Genomic DNA, 17490 nt, shown 5'->3' with positions numbered 1-17490 from the left:
CTGCTTGGTCCAGGTGTCCATCACTTCTTGGACAGGATAACCACTAACCTAAGAATAACAGTGGATGATCATGCTGAGAACACCAAAAGGAGACTGAAGAAGGCTATTACTCTTCTGCTCAGGAGGTGAGAACCTACAGTTTTCTCTTCTAAATGCTGGCTTTGGAAGACGCATGGGCATAGCTGGTCTAAATAACAGTATTTATTGATTGTAAACAACAAGGAAAGGCCAGCCAGTCGTTATACACTGTTTGCATAGATGGCAACATTTTGGAGTTCCTGCAGAGGTGAATGCTCAAGATATCACGAGCCACCTTAGGTGACAGCATTCAATATCTTTCATATTTTCCTTCCATGAAAGTTGTGGGGGGAAGTATAGCAAATTCAATATGAAGATGTTTGCTATGATTAGTATAACGAAAGGAAGGAGAGGGATTTGGACATTGCCAGAGGCAAGGTGCCTGGAAGAAATCTCATCCCCCCCCCCCAGATATAAGCTCTGGCTCTGTAGGCAACAACCTCACCCACCCAAGTGTGCCACAGTGATGGGAGAAAGTGCCATGGCTACTTGTCTGCATGCACTGTGCCTACGAAAGCCACAGGGAATCTGCCTGAGATGCTGTCTGACAGCTTCATTCTAAACGCATACACACATGATTAATGGTCCTAAAGGAAAAAAAGGGTTTCAAAGGGTCTGAGAATCCAACTGGGGTTGATAAGAAGAGCGTATCCTTTTGGCCGAGTCTTGCTTAGCACTTTTAGTCAAACTGCTTCCATTCCCCCCAAAAAGATAGAAGAATGAAAGAATCTCAAGACTGCCACCAGACATCCATTCCTAGTGATCTGTGCTTCTTGATTCATTCATGTTCTCTTTCCTCCTTTCCAGAATTTTGCAATCAGGACAAGGATTGCACTGATAAAAGGCAATAGGCCAGAGGGGAGCAGTCTTCAGGCTCATTAGAACCAATTCACTGGAACCACTAGAGCTTCAAGATCTACCAGCCAGAGCCAGGAGCAAAAAATATATGCGTGTTCACATGTTCCATTCAACAAATTTACAACTCTGTACACAAATAGTTGAGCACAGTACCATCCAACAAGCGTACAGTCAGTGCATCTGTGTATACAACAGCTAAGCTGCACGAAGCTGTACATTCTTTTAAAAAAACCACTTGTGTAATGTGTGAACAAGCCTATGGTCAGAATTAAAGAACAAGGTGCCTCTGAGCACATTCTGAACCCTGAAATTTGTTCTCAGAACCAGAACTGAGCTGGTACTTTCACAAAAGTACACTTCCGGTTAACCCAAGCTTTCTTCACTTCAGCAGTCTTATTTAAGAGGTGTACGGTACTTGATGTTGCTCTTGCAGGAGAATCTCATTTAGTGGGGTGGAGCTGCAGCATAAGCCTCCTGACAGTGGGGCAGTGCCACTTACTAGGAGGGACAAGGTGGCAGGTGCACCAGCTGAGCCAATCCTGCAGGTTGTCTGTGCAGCTCTGACCTTGCCACCTCCTCGTCCCTCCCACTAGGAGATACTGCTGCAAGAGGCCTATTGCTGCAGTTCCAGGTGAGCCACTTCCTTGTTTAAAAATAGCAGGGCAGGTTATGGATGAAGCATGCTGAACAGATATGCCCAATATGTTGAAATTCTTTTGCAATTTATTTTCATTATGGCTTTCTTCTTATCCAACTGCCTTGGGGCATTTTCTTACTGAGAAACGCTGTTGCACTTAGTGGGAGTTTGTGTGAGCCAGAAGCAATGCATTCAAAATGTATGGAGAGAAGTTGTTTTTAAGATTAGATTTCCTAGCCAAGCAGAAAGATGGGGGAAGTGGGACTAGGAGGCTGCCCCTAATAAAATAATACAAACATTTGTACTGATTCATAGTCATACATACACATACCTCTCCCAGTGCTTTCCAGAAGTCACTTGTTTTTGCATTTTTGAATTCATGGTCTTTTAAATATTTCTGTTGGAGAAAATGGAAACAGATACTCAATATTAGTATGAACACCCACCTCAACAGCTTTAGTGGTCTGATGTTAGTGTCAGGAGTTGAGCCTACACTTGAGTAGGACTCTGACAGAGACACATGACTGACTGGCATGTTCTCTCCCTCCTGGTCGATCGTTTGAGAGCTTCATAAGCTTTCTTCAGCCTGAACATCACAGCGACCAATGCCAACCAACACCAGCACACTTAGGGATCTGCAGAGTTTGCGCATCATGCATGTGACAGACCTCAGCAACTCAGCATTTTGACTAATCTACTTTATCTACATATAAACACACACGGAGCTCTGCAACATGGCTCCCTCTCTCTCTAGCATCAGACAGCAAAGAGGAAAAGAACAAAGGACAATAGTCCCACTTCATGGAACACAGTAACACAAATATCCTGTCTCCGTCACTTCCCACTTTGTGGAGTCAAAACCTATACTGTCATGTGATAGACAAAAATCCCATGACTGCGATCATAGATCAGGAATTCTAACAGTTAGAAGTTCTGCAGCATGCAGTTGCCACCCTCCTGACTCTGTGGATCAGTAACTGCAACTTTGCAGTCTGCATTGGGTTCCTGTTGTTTCATGGGCATGATTCAAAAATCTGAGGGTGGCTTTGAATAACGTAACAGATGTGCCTCTTAATCTCCTTCCTTCTTGCCTATTCCAGCCATGAACCAACTTCATGCAGAGACCTTCTGAGCAGTGCAGCGTCAAGTCTTTGGCCAGAGTGCGAGTATCACTGTTGGTATATCTCACTTACGTGCTGCTGCAGTCAGTTTAAAACCTGCATGCAAGCAACAGGCAAGTTTCCAAAGCACAGAGAGGGCTAAAGGAAATAATAGTGCTCTGGCCAAGATTCTCAAGGAAATTCAGGTTCCCACTGAACACTATAGGAAATACTCCTGGGGAAGGTTGCAGTATTTTAATTTAGAGGAAGTTGGGACATGGGTGGCACTGTGGGTTAAACCACAGAGCCTAGGACTTGCCGATCAGAAGGTCGGTGGTTCAAATCCCGGCAATGGGGTGAGCTCCTGTTGCTCGGTCCCTGCTCCTGCCAACCTAGCAGTTCGAAAGCACATCAAAGTGCAAGTAGATAAATAGGTACCACTCCAGCGGGAAGATAAACGCCGTTTCCGTGTGCTGCTCTGGTTCGCCAGAAGCGGCTTAGTCATGCTGGCCACATGACCCAGAAGCTGTACGCCAGCTCTCTCTGCCAATAAAGCAAGATGAGCGCCGCAACCCCAGAGTCGGTCATGACTGGACCTAATGGTCAGGGGCCCCTTTACCTTTTACCTAATTTAGAGGAAAGGCATGGGAGGGCTCAGCCACACGTCCTCTTGTCCTTCTGATTCCCCCCAGGGAAAACTGTTTTATTCTTATTCTTATTAAGATTTGTACACTGCCCTTCATCTGCAGATCTCGGGGCAGTTCACAATATAAAAATGAAACATAAAAGCACAAAATACAAGATAAAAGCAAAAGCAAAAACAAAAACAAAACACAAACCAATAAACCCTGCTACTTTTAGTGCTCAATTGGAGAAAATGACAATTTGGGTTTTCCCCGGATTGCCATTTGTTCCAATCTATTGCTAAAGAGCAGTTTTTCCCTTGGTAAGGAGAGGGGCAAAGGGAAAACCGATCAGACCCGTGCTTTCTAGGCACAGCAGAAGTGTGACCAACCCTTGACATGCAAGAAGTGTATACAATTCTGCAAGGCATGAAGAAAGTGGATAGAGAATGCTTTTCTCTCCTCTCCTAATGTTAGAGCTCATGGGCATCCAATGAAGCTGGAGGATTGTTGGAGGATGCAGAACAGGCAAAAGAAAGTGCTTTTTCACCGAGCGCAAAGTTAAACCATTTGCTCCCACAGGAGGCATTCGTGGCCAAAAACATGGATGACTTTAAAAGAGGATGAGACAAATTCATGGAGTAGAAGGCTATCAGTGGCCCTTCGCCATGATGCTTATGCTCTGCCTACATGCTCAGAAGCAGCATGTGTCTTGGTACCAGCTGCCGGGAATGGCAGGAGGACTACTACACACAGGTTCTACTTGAGGAGAGAACAGGATGCTGTCCTAGATGGGCCACTGGCCGGAATCAGCAAGTTCTTCCTCACATAACATTGAACTGCATGGATGCTTCCTAAACACATTCAGTCAGAAGTAATTTCCATTGAACAAACTGCTGCTTACATAGCTGCTACAGGAGATGGACTCTGAGCAACATCTCAAGAAGGGTGTTTCTAGGACTAAAGTGAAACTGTGAAGCTCCCTTGTTATTTTTTATTTCGGATGCTGCATGTTGTTCTATTTATAGTATTGAAATGTGGGTTGTTGTTTTTTGGTATGCTATAATATTTTTGTTTACTATGTTATTGTGAAAATGTCACTGTGTTATTGTTTTGCTATGTTATTAGGATTTTTTGTGTAATGTTTGAAATACATATCTGTTTCTTTGTTGTAAGTCGCTTTGAGCATTATTCCTTTGTGGAATACAAAGTGCCATACAAATAAAATGAATGATTGTGTGTGCCAAGCTGAAGAACTTGTGGCCCTCCAAATGTTGGACCACAACACCCCTCAACCTCAGCCGCCACAGACACTGGTTAGGTGTGATAGGGTCAGAGACAGACTTTGGTAATATGGCACCCTGAATGAGGACAAAATGTTGTGTGTTCCCTAAATGCCTCTTATTTTCATGCCCTCCTCCCTCTCGCTTTCTATTCTATGTATGCTCTCAAGTGCAGTACAGTATATTTTGTACTCCCTTGGCTCAGTGCCTTGTGAGGAGGAACTGCCTGCACCGCCCTAAATCTGGTGCTGACGGGAGTTGTGGTCCTCCAACATCTGGAGAGCTGTAGGTTCCCCAGCCTTGATGTGCAAGATCCAGGTGTAGGATGCTGAGCTTCCAAGATCACCGGGTGTAAGATGCTGGTCGCCCAAGAATTTCATCTGTGACCAGAATGATTATACAGCAAAGTTGTACAAGATGAATGAAAGGGATCTGAGATTTTTTTTGAGGGTTATTTTTTAAATCTGTCCTTGATTAAACAGTTACAAATGTAATTCTCATTGACCTTAATTATTCCCCCCAATTAAAAGCTATTTATGTAAGAGAGCAGATTGTTCTCATTATACCCTGGTTGAGCTCATATTCCCATTATTCGAGAACACATCTTAAAATAACACTCATCCATTTACCAAGACAGGAATTTATAATCCAGGTACACCATGTGGGCCTCAGTAAACAAAAAAGAACACAGCCAGAGCGCTCTCTCTCTCTCTCTCTCTCCAAGCTCTTTAGTGCTAATGCACTGCCTGGTAAATGTGTCAGGCTGGAAAATGCTGACTCCCAATGTCACTGCTGGATAAAAAATAGATCTGTCCTTTGGAAAGCGTTGAAACTTGCTTTCAGGGACCAAAGAATGGATCCTGCAGACATGCAAGATTGGAGCGTGGAGAGAAGTTTATTTTTCACTCTAGATTGTATTGTCAGGGAGCACAGCTGTGTTTCTGCTGAATTGTCTTTTTAAATCACCCCTCTCCCCCTCTCCTTTGGTTTTTAATTGAGATGGGTGGGTTTCCCCCCTCCTCTTCTAGATCTTATACCTGAGGTCAGGTTTAAAGTGATATATCGTATATTTCGCTCTATAGGATGCACCGGACCATAGGACGCACCTTGTTTTAGAGGGGGAGAACAAGAAAAAAATAATCTCCCCCTCTCTGCTCAGCGCCCATTCAGTGAAGCGGCAGGAGAAACGGAGCCCCTTTCATTTCTCCTCCCTCTTGGCTGAAGGGGTGCTGCGCAGTTCTCCCTCTCTGCTGAAGTCAGGAGAGTCTTGCTCTCCTGGCTTCAGTGAAAGGAACCTGAAGCCTGCAGAGCGCAGCGGGAACTCCGAAGGCTTTAGGCGGCTATCCCTCTCGCTCTCTGACCCCTCTCGCTCTCTAGGCTTCAGTAAAAGCAACGCAAAGCCTCCGGAGCACAGCAGGAGCGCTCCCACTGCACTTCAGAGGCTTCACGTTGCTATCGCTGAAGCCAAGGAGCCTGCATTCTCTCTATAGGATGCACACACATTTCCCCTTAATTTTTGGAGGGGAAAAAGTGTGTCCTATAAAGCAAAAAATACAGTAGTTGATAAGGAGGATGTGTGGGAACCACTTTGTTGGATGGTACATTTTTGGTGGCTATAGTTACATGCCCAGATTGCTATTATCACAGGGTGCTTGTAACCACATAGTTTGATAGCTGATCATATTTGCCAAGAGGCAAAGGAAATCTTGTCATGTCTTTGCTTCTTCAGCTTAATGATCAAGTGTAGGTGCTTTTGATGATGATGATGATGATGATGATAAAATAATCAGATTCTTACCACTTGGCAGGATGACATAGCTGGCAAATATGCCAGGCGGTTACAGGAACACCATGGTAAGTCACCACTCACTGAACATCTAGCCTACTTCTGAGCTTCCCATTGCCATGAGTTTGGCCACTGTGGGAGCAGAATGCTGGACTAGATGTGTCTGATCCAGCGGGGCTTATCTCATACTCCTGTGTTCTCCTTATGTGTTATACAAGCTCATATGCTTGGATAGTAGCTATTTGTGGACCGAGCTCCCTAAATGCACGCCTGGTTGGCGTGGTTGGCATTGCTTCTGCAGTTGCTCTTGCATCACTACCCGGAATGTGTATGAAAGCTTCTGCCCATGTAGTTGGTTGGCTTTTCTGCCACGAAAGGTTAACTGCATGGAGGAAGTTTTTAGAAGTTCCTGAGAATGATGTGGCAGTAACAGTGATGGTGTATTAGTGGCGGGGGAGAGGTAGAGAAACGCTGCCTTTCATATTTTGGTTTTGTGATTGTCTGAAGATGGCTTCTTCTGAAACACTCTGGTATATTTATTTATTTCATAAAATTTATACACTGCTTGATTGCAACTCCCCCCCCCAAAAAAAAAACCCCAAACCCTCAAAGAAGTTTACAAAATAAAATAAAATAAAATAATTGGCACAAGCAGTTTAAAAGAACTATTTAAAACTTTCAAAGAAATCAGAAATAAACTAAAAGCATATTAAAACACACATCAGCACTCTACATATCTGGGTAGGCTTGTCTAAAGAAAAGCATTTTTAGTAGGTGCCAAAGAGAGAATAGTGAAGCCTGGTGTCAATAGGAAGGGAGTTCCAATGTCATTGTGTGTGTGTGTGTGTGTGTGTGTGTGTGTGTGTGTGTGTGTAGCAGCAATAGCAGCAGCAGCACTGGATCTCTCTACCGCTACTACCACCTCAGTTAATATGGATGACTTTGACTGGAAAAGTCATCCATTTCTCTACATTAGAATTGCTATTTGACAGATAGGTTACAACCGTTACATTGAATATATAACATCATCCATTTTTTCCTGGTACATTCCTGACTTAGCTGTAGTGGGACAGTAGATGGCACTGTTTGTCTCACTCTCAACTACTTCTGTACTTTCAGCGTATACATACGGCACAAGCTTACATGATAGCAGACTGCAAATTATAAGTGCAAATGGATTGCAACCATGGTACAGAAATAAGGGTGGGAGGCTACATTAACCGCAACGCTGACCTTTCTGTATTAGCATAAGAACTGTGATGGCAGAATGCAATATCCTAAAGGCTTGGATGCCTTTATCACTTTGGTCTCAGTTCTGGCAGTGGGCACTAGATGCACCTGTGATGTAACAGTGAGCAATGACCCAATATAATGGTATGGTAAATAATTTCATTTAAGCACTAGTGCAGCCAGTGCTTGTGGGGAACATCTGGCCCTCCAGATTTTGCTCAACTCCAACTCCCATCACTCTTAGCAAGCATGACCAATAGACAGGGATCATGGGAGCTATTGGTCGGCAGCTCCTGACATCTAAAGCTTCCCCACACCAGTCCTACAGTATATTTTAAAGACAGCAAGGCACACATTTTTCTTAGGCAAAAAATGGAAGTTGGGACTCAAACCAGAGTCCTGACAAAGGTAGCAAACAGGGCTTTTCATCAGCTGGAACTTGCCGGAACTCAGTTCTGGCACCTCTCAGGTGGGTGCCATCGCCATTACAAGAGAACAAAGGAGACAGTCATGTTGAGTTCTGGCTCCTCTTTTTCTAGAAAAATACCACTGGTAGCAAGCATCTCTGTTGTTAAAGGAAGCATACATAAATGGCCTACAATGACCAGGAAATGACTGGAGACCCCTCTAGGAAAGGGATGGCTAACCTTTTTCAAGCCAAAGGCTGCACTACCCTTTGAACTCTCTGCAGGGTCACATGTCAAAAGGGGCATTGCAGTTTTGAGACCCTCAGGGCTGACCTTAAGTCTCCAGGTTTGCCTGACCCCCCCCCCCCGGTGGTAGTGGGGCCTGAAGTTTCAGGTGGGTGAGAGAACCTTAAAAAAGGTTATATGGGCCTGTCCATATAAGCCCTGCCATGGGAAACTAAAACATCTGGAGAACGAGGAGGAGACAGAGGGTGAAGAAAGGGTTGTGAGTGAAGGGTAGTCATCTCCCTATCCTTTGGTCCCCCTGGGAAACTCAACAAACCTGTTGTACCTGGCACTGGGTGTGGAGAGTAAAGCTGAATGGGACACAGCTATGGGCAGCCTGAGGAAGTACCACCCACCTTGGGCCTGACCATAAAAAGCAAGTCTAGAGTGAGAGACTAGGGTGATGCCTGCTGCTTCTGGGAACTCACCTTGTGAAGCTTTTGTGGGTGAGCTGGGTGTTTGTTTGGACCCTGGGTGAGAACCCGGAGGCTGAGGGGAAGGGTGTATCAGAAGGAAATGAACTGATATTGATTTATATATATAGTAACAGAGAAGCTGATAGACAGACATAGTTGTGGGGAAGGGTCTTATGTACATGTCTATACAGTGGTGCCTCGCAAGACGAAATTAATTCGTTCCGCGAGTTTTGTCGTCTTGCGATTTTTTTTGTCTTGCGAAGCACGGTGTCGGAAAAGTTTCGGAAAAGCTTCAAAAATCACCAAAGTCTTCAAAAACCTCCAAAAAGGCTACCACACCGCGTGCTATGAGTTGCTCCTCGAAGTCAAGTCGCAACTGTATTAACGGCGTTAAGAAAAAGGAAACAAACTTGCAAGACGTTTCCGTCTTGCGAAGCAAGCCCATAGGGAAAATCGTCTTGCGAAGCAGCTCAAAAAACAAAAAACCCTTTCGTCTTGCGGGTTTTTTTGTCTTGCAAGGCATTCGTCTTGTGAGGTACCACTGTACACTCAAATTGCTGCTGTTTGGAGATGTCATCACAGAGAAGATGCTTAGAGAAGACCAAGACCTGTTTTGTGAACCAAAATGGATTGTGCCATCTGGCTTTAGAGGGAAGTAAGTGAAATAATTTTCTAAATTTCTGACCAAAATTCCCTAAAATGATCCACACCACAATCCTAAACAATTTTACTCAGAAGTAAGGCCTATTGTTTTCAATGGGACCTATTCTCTCAAGGAAGTGTGCATAGGATTGCACACTAATTACTAAGCATTTCCCTATTTTCCTGTTCTACGCCAATGTGAGTAGATCATACCTGACATCCAGCTTGGAATTTTTCTGGTGAGATCCAGTCTTCCAGCATTCTGAGAATCGATGCTCCCTAAGAAAGCAGAGATTGGGATTATCAGCAATTATCAGTTGATACTATACCAGTTTCAATCAAGCCATGTTCTTGAAACTTGAAAAAGTCTGACTGACTGAGCAAAATACATGGATAAAAGATTGATTCCCTTATTTATGCATAGCACAGCAACATATCATTCATATTTTTAATGCTTACATTTATGAACTGCTCTCCTTAGCCCATAGCCTTCCTCCTTACTGTGTGAGAGTCAACACAACCAAGAATGTACCAAAAACCACAGAGCACAAGAAGTAGGCACAAATCACCCAGTTTCAGCCATAATCAATTCATAGTGGTTTGTCTGCATCTTACCTTAAATGCCGCCTGTGGCTTGGGAGCAAAGGAAGCCCTACCCTCCTGCCTCAAATAGCTCTGCCTGCGACTTTGTTTGTTTTCTGTGGATTTAAGAGATCCTGCCTGCAGATGCTTTTCAAAATGTTTGGCCACTTCTGACAACACTAACAAAAGCCAAAGTTCTCAGAATTCCAGACTGAAGAAGATTCTAGCCCCATACAACACTACATACCTACAAGGAAGCAGTGTGAGCGCTTAAGTTTGCATGTGAGGTTGTTGTTGTTGTTTTAAAAAAAGATTCCTAGTGAAGACATTCTCTAGCAAACATGAGCCAGGTTCACATGGCATGCTGACCTTCTGCATTTGTGTTCAAGAAAGTCCCAGTTCACATAACCCTTTGGCTTATGGCCATTTGCTTGCTCTCCCCACCCTTGCTTGTGGCAATCTGATTGGGAAAAAGAGCTGTATGTTGGGATGGATGGATCTGTCAGTTTCAGTTACTCTCAGTTTCTCTCTCAGTTGTAAGTTCACTTTTCCACATTTCCACATCAGTTTGCATTTTTTTAAAAAAAAACAACACACACAAATTCATTAGTGCAAATTTCTCCTAACATATACATTTGTGTATGATACTTTTCCTGAATGTACACATTTTCTACTACAATGCAGAATTCCAGGCCTGTTCGTGCAGATGTAACTCCAAATTTCCCTGCTCTTGACCATCTGGATATTAAAAGAAGCCACCTTTTCCACTTGCCCTAGTATCTTCTGCATTGAAGCCAAAGCACATTGTCAGAAGATGCTATAAAACCAACTTCTTTCAAGCTTCATCTCCTGAAGAGCGACATATCAACTCAAACACTATTGACTTTGTGTCTGCCTTTTTGACATTGTATCAAAGAGAAGACAAGTTCTTCCTTACTTTGCTGTAGGATATGCCATCAAACACAGAGGTTATTTCATCAGGAGAAGACACATTCACTACAATAGCATGGGAGGAAATCAAAGAGTCCTCCTTCAGAACAGGGAACAGATCCTCAATCAAAATTTGGTCCATCTGTAAAGAAAAATGAAGGGGAAATGGAGCAAAATACACCGAATAAGATTACAAGAAATGATTATGCCTCTCTGTTTAATATTTCTACTGGTCTGTCATCATGTTGCGATGACAATCTGAACCTCGAGGGGTGAAAGAGGCACACAGATTGAGCCAAGACTTGGAAAGTGGCTCTTGTAGGACTCTACCTCAGAGTCTGAATGGATAATCTTGGGAAGAGGAGGACAGGAAGGGGAGGTGCCTCCATAACCCCCTGGTGAGCTCTCCTCCCCCCCTCGCTTTCTTTCTCCCTGGCATTGAGGGAAGCTTTTTCTGACTGGAGTGGGGGGAAATAGGGAGGGATAGGAAGAGATATGTTGTTTTCCTTCTGCTGGAAAACTGTAGATTGGAGAGAGGATGGTCTGGAGGCTAGGGGAGAGTTTGTGGCCCTTTGTGAGGAAGAAAGAACACATAGTGGTCTTGGGGGAGGAAACATGAAAAAGACATTGTCATAGTGGGTGGTTTGGTAGCACTCCATGGCTTTAAAAACAAAACATGCTTTATTCTACACTATACCTATGACTTGTTTTGAGTTTTTGACAAAACATTTCCCCCCATGTTATCGGTCCAAAAAATTCTACATAAATCAGTAATAATAATGCCTCTGCTCCCCACCACAATATAAGCACGTAATATAATATAATATAATAATATAATAATATAATATAATATAATATAATATAATATAATATAATATAATATAATATAATATAATATAATATAATATAATATAATATAATATAATGTCAGAGCTGCTCCCCGATCCCAGCTCACAGAGGATCACGCTAGCCAGCGTTCGCTTTATAAAAGTCTTTATTGAGTTACAGTTTCCATTTCCAAGCTGCTGCGTGCAACTCTACGTCTTATGGCTAGACCGGCGAAGCTCCGTCTGAATCTCCGCCCCTCGTACACCAACTTAATATCCTCGCCTTACTCCACCTTTTCCACCTGACCGTCCTTCTCTGGGTCCCTCTGCCCCCTGTGGTCTCCTCCCTCCGGGACTCCTCTGACGCTGACCCCCCGGACCCTCCTGTCTCCTTGCGTCGGGCTTTAGGACCTGGCTCCCTTTCCGGGCTGCTTACTGCGCCGCCTTCCCGTGCATTTGAACTTGGTGCGCGCGCCCAGCCTTCCACTTTCCGCTTGACCGTTTCTTCGCTCCCCGATGGGGGTGTGGTCACTCCTGACTCATGCCCTCCTCCCTGCTGCGAGCTGCCAGGGCTCGATCCCTGACGTCCTTCCTCTCCACTGCGCTCTGGTGGGGACGCTGGCCCCGATTTCCAACTGCTGCCCTCTGAACCCCCGCTGGTCCCTTCCTCCTGGGGTGTCCCCCTAGGCCCCCCCTTTGCTCTGGCCACTGGCGCTCCTTTCTGTGAATCTTCCGATTCACTGGAAAGACTCGGAGATCTCGGGTCGTCGTCATCACTCATCCTTTCTTATAATATAATATAATGTAAGAATGTTAATATTTACCATTTGCCAATCTCCTTCTGTAGCATTGACCCCCAGAAATTCAAAGAAGCTGGCAAATCCTTCATTCAGCCACAAGTCTTCCCACCAGTCCATGGTCACAATGTTCCCAAACCACTACAATGGGAAGCAGGGGGAGGGGGGAAGCAGCATTATTTATACAGGTTATAGCTCTATGGTAACTTAGCAAATATTTACATAATACAGCTATTGTGCAGATCTTGCTGTGTCAAAATTAATAGATGAAAGGGTTCCTTATATGGAGATACGCTGTCCACTTCACTGATGACTTTTAGGCGCCAGCTTAAAACAGAAATGTTAATGGAGGCATTGGGGTATTGGATATTTTTCAGACCATTGCTGAACTGTTCTGTTGCACTCTTTTTACTGGGCTTTAATCTAGTTATATCTATATTTTATCTGCTCTGTTTATATTTTGTTTGTTAGGACCCTGACGTCCTATGGGATGAAGGGTGGTTGAGAAAAATAACTAATAAATAAATGACTAAAGAAATGTTATTTTCACCAATGCATGCGTTTTACAGTATGTAGACTTTCCCCCAAATACGTTTTTGTACACATTAGTTCAAGAACTGTATCCAAAATTTGGAGAAGTGTGAATTTCACAGGATAGCTGTGTGACACTTCGCTTATTGGTTCTAGAAGTGTGAATTAGGCAGTTGCTCATTAAAATGCAATCAAAACTGAACTCTGGCCCAACATCCCTGCACAAAGCTCTGTCTACTATCATCTTCCTATCTGCAGCCCCAGCACACACCACCTGAGGCACCCAGCTTCACTCTGCCTAATAGTAGGGCTGGCTCTGGGGTGAACTAATTCAACTGACATGTGAGATGTTGCTCAAATCACTGTGGACTTGATTCCAAGAGGTTTCTCATGTTGTTTCCTTTCTCTTCCACTTTCCCATGAGAGAAGATTGCTCCTGCAATTTATCATGATTTGCAGCAGCAAAAATGGGTGTGGGAAACTATGGTCTCACTACAGCTTTGTGTTGAAGTAGCCCCTAACAGTAAATCTCCAGCAAATGAAGTACTGTTGATACAGGATGAAAATGAGACAAAACCATTATCTGAAATATGTTTCAGTACTTCAAAGCTTTAAAATGAATCCACTTATTTTGCAGCTGAAAAGGAAGCAGAAAAATCTGACAGAATAAAATAGATGGCATAAGTGAATCATTATTTCCTTGACTAAAATATTATCATTTGATGACTTTGTGATAAGATGCTATGTAAGCTGTACCTGGTGAACAAGTTCATGGGCAACCACAGCCGCTACTCTTTGCTTGTTTGAAGCAGCAGATTCATTTGGATCATAAAGAAGATTAGTTTCTCTGTAAGTGATCAAACCCCAGTTCTCCATGGCCCCAGTGCCAAAATCTGGAATGGCTATTTTGTCTAGATAGAAAAAGAGAGACATTTACCATGAGTGTTCAAGCTCATTTATCTTATTCAAGTCACAGAACTGGTCCATCTAACAGAAATACTTCAGCTTGTTGCTTGTGCTCCCTGCAACTCTGAAACGCATAAGGTCCTGGAATTCAACCCCCCGAGAGATGCTGCAAGTCAGTATAGGCTATGGTGAACCCTTGGTCTGACTCAACAGAACATTCAACATGTGTCTGGACTACTGAAATGCCAGGATGATGCTGGTGAACCAGGTTCTTCTGCTTCCAGTTTCACATTCCCCCTTATGACAGCATGGGTGCAACTATGCTTAACATTTTGGAGAGCTTATGAAATCAGGTGAGGGCATGTGGAGCTGGGTTTGTGGACCTTGAGTCATGGTATTTGCAGGACAGCCCCTGGCTGTATGCATCTACATGTTCACCTTCCCACTGGAATGTATCCAATGGGAAGAGCCAGGGAAGGAGAGACAGTGAGATAAGGAGGCACTAACATCGGGAGTAAAGAAGGCAAGAAGATTAGGTGTCCTCCATTGACACCTATTGACTATGTACAGTATGTGTACAAATTGTTGCAATCATAGAACAGAAGAACTGGAAGGGATATTGGAAAACATTTAGTCCACCACCACCTTGATCAACACAGGATTCACACTGCAGCATCCCTGGCAGATGGCTGTCCAATCTCTCCTGAAATATATTCAATGAAAGGTGTACTCCTGAGGCGCCACCCAAAATTGAAGCTTGCCTGGTCAGTACAGAGTCCTGGATGAAATATCTCAGTTGGTGTCCTCCAACTCCTTCTTCAGACCTGTACCTATTTTCCTCAGCCAAACAAAGGGTGATGTAGAAGAGAAGGGAGCTATGCCAGGTACATGTCCTACCAGGAATGTAAGAAGACACCAGCTGGATGAAACCAAAGATCCACCTAGTCCAACATTATGTACCATAAGTGGCCAACCAGATGCCTCTGGGAAGGCCATAAACAGTACAGGTGTGCAGTAGCTCTTTCCCACTTGTCTTCCACAGAAAATAGGTTCCAGAGGCATATGGTTTCTGATACCAGAGGTAGTACACAACCATCATGACTAGTAGCCACTGATAGTCTTATCCTCTTGTGAATTTGTAAACACCCATCCAAGTTTGTGACCATCACTAGAGTCTGTGGTAGTAATATGTGCTGCGTGAAGTAGTTCCTTTCATCTACCCTGAATCTCCAACCATTTACATAGGTATATTGGGTGAGCTTGGATTTGGGTACTATAAGAGAGAGGGAAACTTCACTCTCTCCACTTTCTTCATACCTTGCAAAGCAACTGAACCACGATTGCCATTTTAATGCCCATTCACCCAGTTTGGAGACATCCCTTTGGACCTCTTCCCAATCCCTCAGTAGGGCTCTTGGCAGGCTCTTCCCCTGCCACAGGGGATGCTTTCTGCTGCCTGATTGGTAATGCCAAACTAGTCTTTACAATGTCTTCCTGCAATTAGGTTGTAAAAGGATTTCGTAAATGGGACTAAGAAATATTTATTGGCAAATTAAGTAAACTAAATCCCCATGTAATGAAGAACATCTGCTTCTACTCCCCACAACATGGAGGGTCATGTCTTCACGGCTGGCAATCAATACCAGCTTAAATGAGAATTATGGACGCTAGGTTCCTCTGAGAGGCTGAACAGCCCCGCTACTTAGCCTCGCATAGAATTCAAATTGATTCTGAGATGGGCAATGCTAAAGCATGACCCACCGGTTCAAAAGCCAGAAACCACTGCTTTCTGTTTAATTTTGGTCAAAATGGGTTTCATTTTGGGACTGTGAAGGGCAGCATGTTTATAATTGCAGTTCAACCTTTCTGAACCCCACTTCACCTTTGAGTAGTTTACCACCCACCATTGTTCAGATGGAATTGTATACATTGAGAAATAAACACACACACACACACACACTTCAGTCATTTCTGTCTGCAGAATAAAATGTATCTCAGGTGAGTATTAACAGATAGATCACAGCTCCTTTACTTGTGAACAGGAACATAGTAAGTTGCCTTATAATAGGACATATGAGCATATGCAGAGTCTAATAGGTCAGGCCAATGGCCCACCTAGTCCAGCATCCTGTTCTCACACTGCTCACCCAGATGCCTCAAAAGCATAAGAGCACTCTTCCCTTCTGTGGTTTCCTGCAGTTGGTATTCAGAAGCATTGCTAGCTCTAGCCATGGAGGCAGAGCGCAGCCATTGTGGCTAGAAGCCATTATTGAGCCAGATTCATCTAGCTCAGTAACTGTGCACATTGGCTGGCAACAGCTCTCCAGGGTTTTTGGGGACAGTACATTCTCACTCCTACTTGGAGATGCTAGGAACTGAATCCGGGACATTTTGCATGCAAAGCAGACACTCTACCCCAGAGCTCCTGCCTTACAGAGCAATGGTCCCCTGAAATAGCTGAAGCAGGGGGAAATTCCAGAGGGCTCCATTGAAAATGAACATGTGATTTTGGCCTGTGTTGTTGTTGTTGTTGTTGTTGTTTTTGTTGTTGTTGTATGCTCCAGTCTAGGCAACGTAGGTTTTGCAATCATGTGTGTGCAATATCACAAATACCGGGAGAGAGGGTCAGAGGGAATTGAAGACTTGTGTGAAAACTAGGGTGATGCAGCGGCTCTGGTCAAATACCAGATTCTGACTTGAATTGGGCTCATTTGGGACAACACAGGATTTGGCTAGAGTGGGCTGAGGCAACCCTGGATCCCCTTAGGTAGAGTCGGGTTAGCCTGGAGTGATCTAGGGCTGCCTGGTGGCAAGGACTGGCAGGGGAAGAGATTCATGCAGGTAGTCTATGCATGTCTCTTGTCCTCTCCTGACAGCATCTTTAATCAGGGGTTTTAACCCTATTTATACACTGTGAAAGAACCCCCACACAAATCACTTTGGGACCTGGATCTGGGTGGTTCAGGGCCGCTCCAAAATGCCATAAAAAAGGTAAAGGGACCCCTGACCATTAGGTCCAGTCGTGGCCAACTCTGGGGTTGTGGCACTCATCTCGCTTTATTGGCCGAGGGAGCCGGCGTACAGCTTCCGGGTCATGTGGCCAGCATGACTAAGCCGCTTCTGGCAAACCAGAGCAGCACATGAAAACGCCGTTTACCTTCCCGTCAGAGCGGTACCTATTTATCCACTTGCACTTCAATGTGTTTTCAAACTGCTAGGTTGGCAGGAGCAGGGACCGAGCAACGGGAGCTCACCCCGTTGTGGGGATTCGAACCGCCGACCTTCTGATCGGCAAGTCCTAGGCTCTGTGGTTTAACCCACAGCGCCACCCACATCCCATATTGGGTTGAGTAGGGCTGTGCACAGGTCTAGTTAAAATACCCTCAGTGGAGCAGCCATTGTCCCTCCTCAGGAGTGAACACATGCTCCAGGGATCTCTTAGGCAGGCTATTTGCAAGGTTTGGAGCCACAGTGGGCCTGTATTTTGCCTCTTGGGTCTGTATGACATTTCTCAAAGTTCGTGTGGGGAATGGCACTACTCAGGCCAAAACCATCCTAAATAGGCACATCTG

General features: G+C 44.3%; 1 protein-coding gene across 1 annotated transcript in view; it reads right to left on the bottom strand.

The window, feature by feature from the left end:
- Window positions 1-17490, bottom strand: part of ENPEP (glutamyl aminopeptidase) — a 63360-nt gene that overhangs the window by 23406 nt on the left and 22464 nt on the right. Inside the window, exons 5-10 of the mRNA XM_077934596.1 lie at window positions 13769-13923; window positions 12509-12622; window positions 10865-10999; window positions 9559-9624; window positions 1905-1970; window positions 5-48 (exon numbers count right to left, since the gene is read on the bottom strand). Coding sequence (XP_077790722.1) covers window positions 5-48; window positions 1905-1970; window positions 9559-9624; window positions 10865-10999; window positions 12509-12622; window positions 13769-13923 — 580 coding nt within the window. The remainder of the gene's footprint in view (window positions 1-4; window positions 49-1904; window positions 1971-9558; window positions 9625-10864; window positions 11000-12508; window positions 12623-13768; window positions 13924-17490) is intronic.

Source organism: Podarcis muralis, chromosome 9 (assembly GCF_964188315.1).
Source record: "Podarcis muralis chromosome 9, rPodMur119.hap1.1, whole genome shotgun sequence".
Lineage (NCBI taxonomy): Eukaryota > Metazoa > Chordata > Lepidosauria > Squamata > Lacertidae > Podarcis > Podarcis muralis.
Note: the sequence above shows the minus strand (reverse complement) of the source record. Positions and strands in the feature narration are given on the sequence as shown.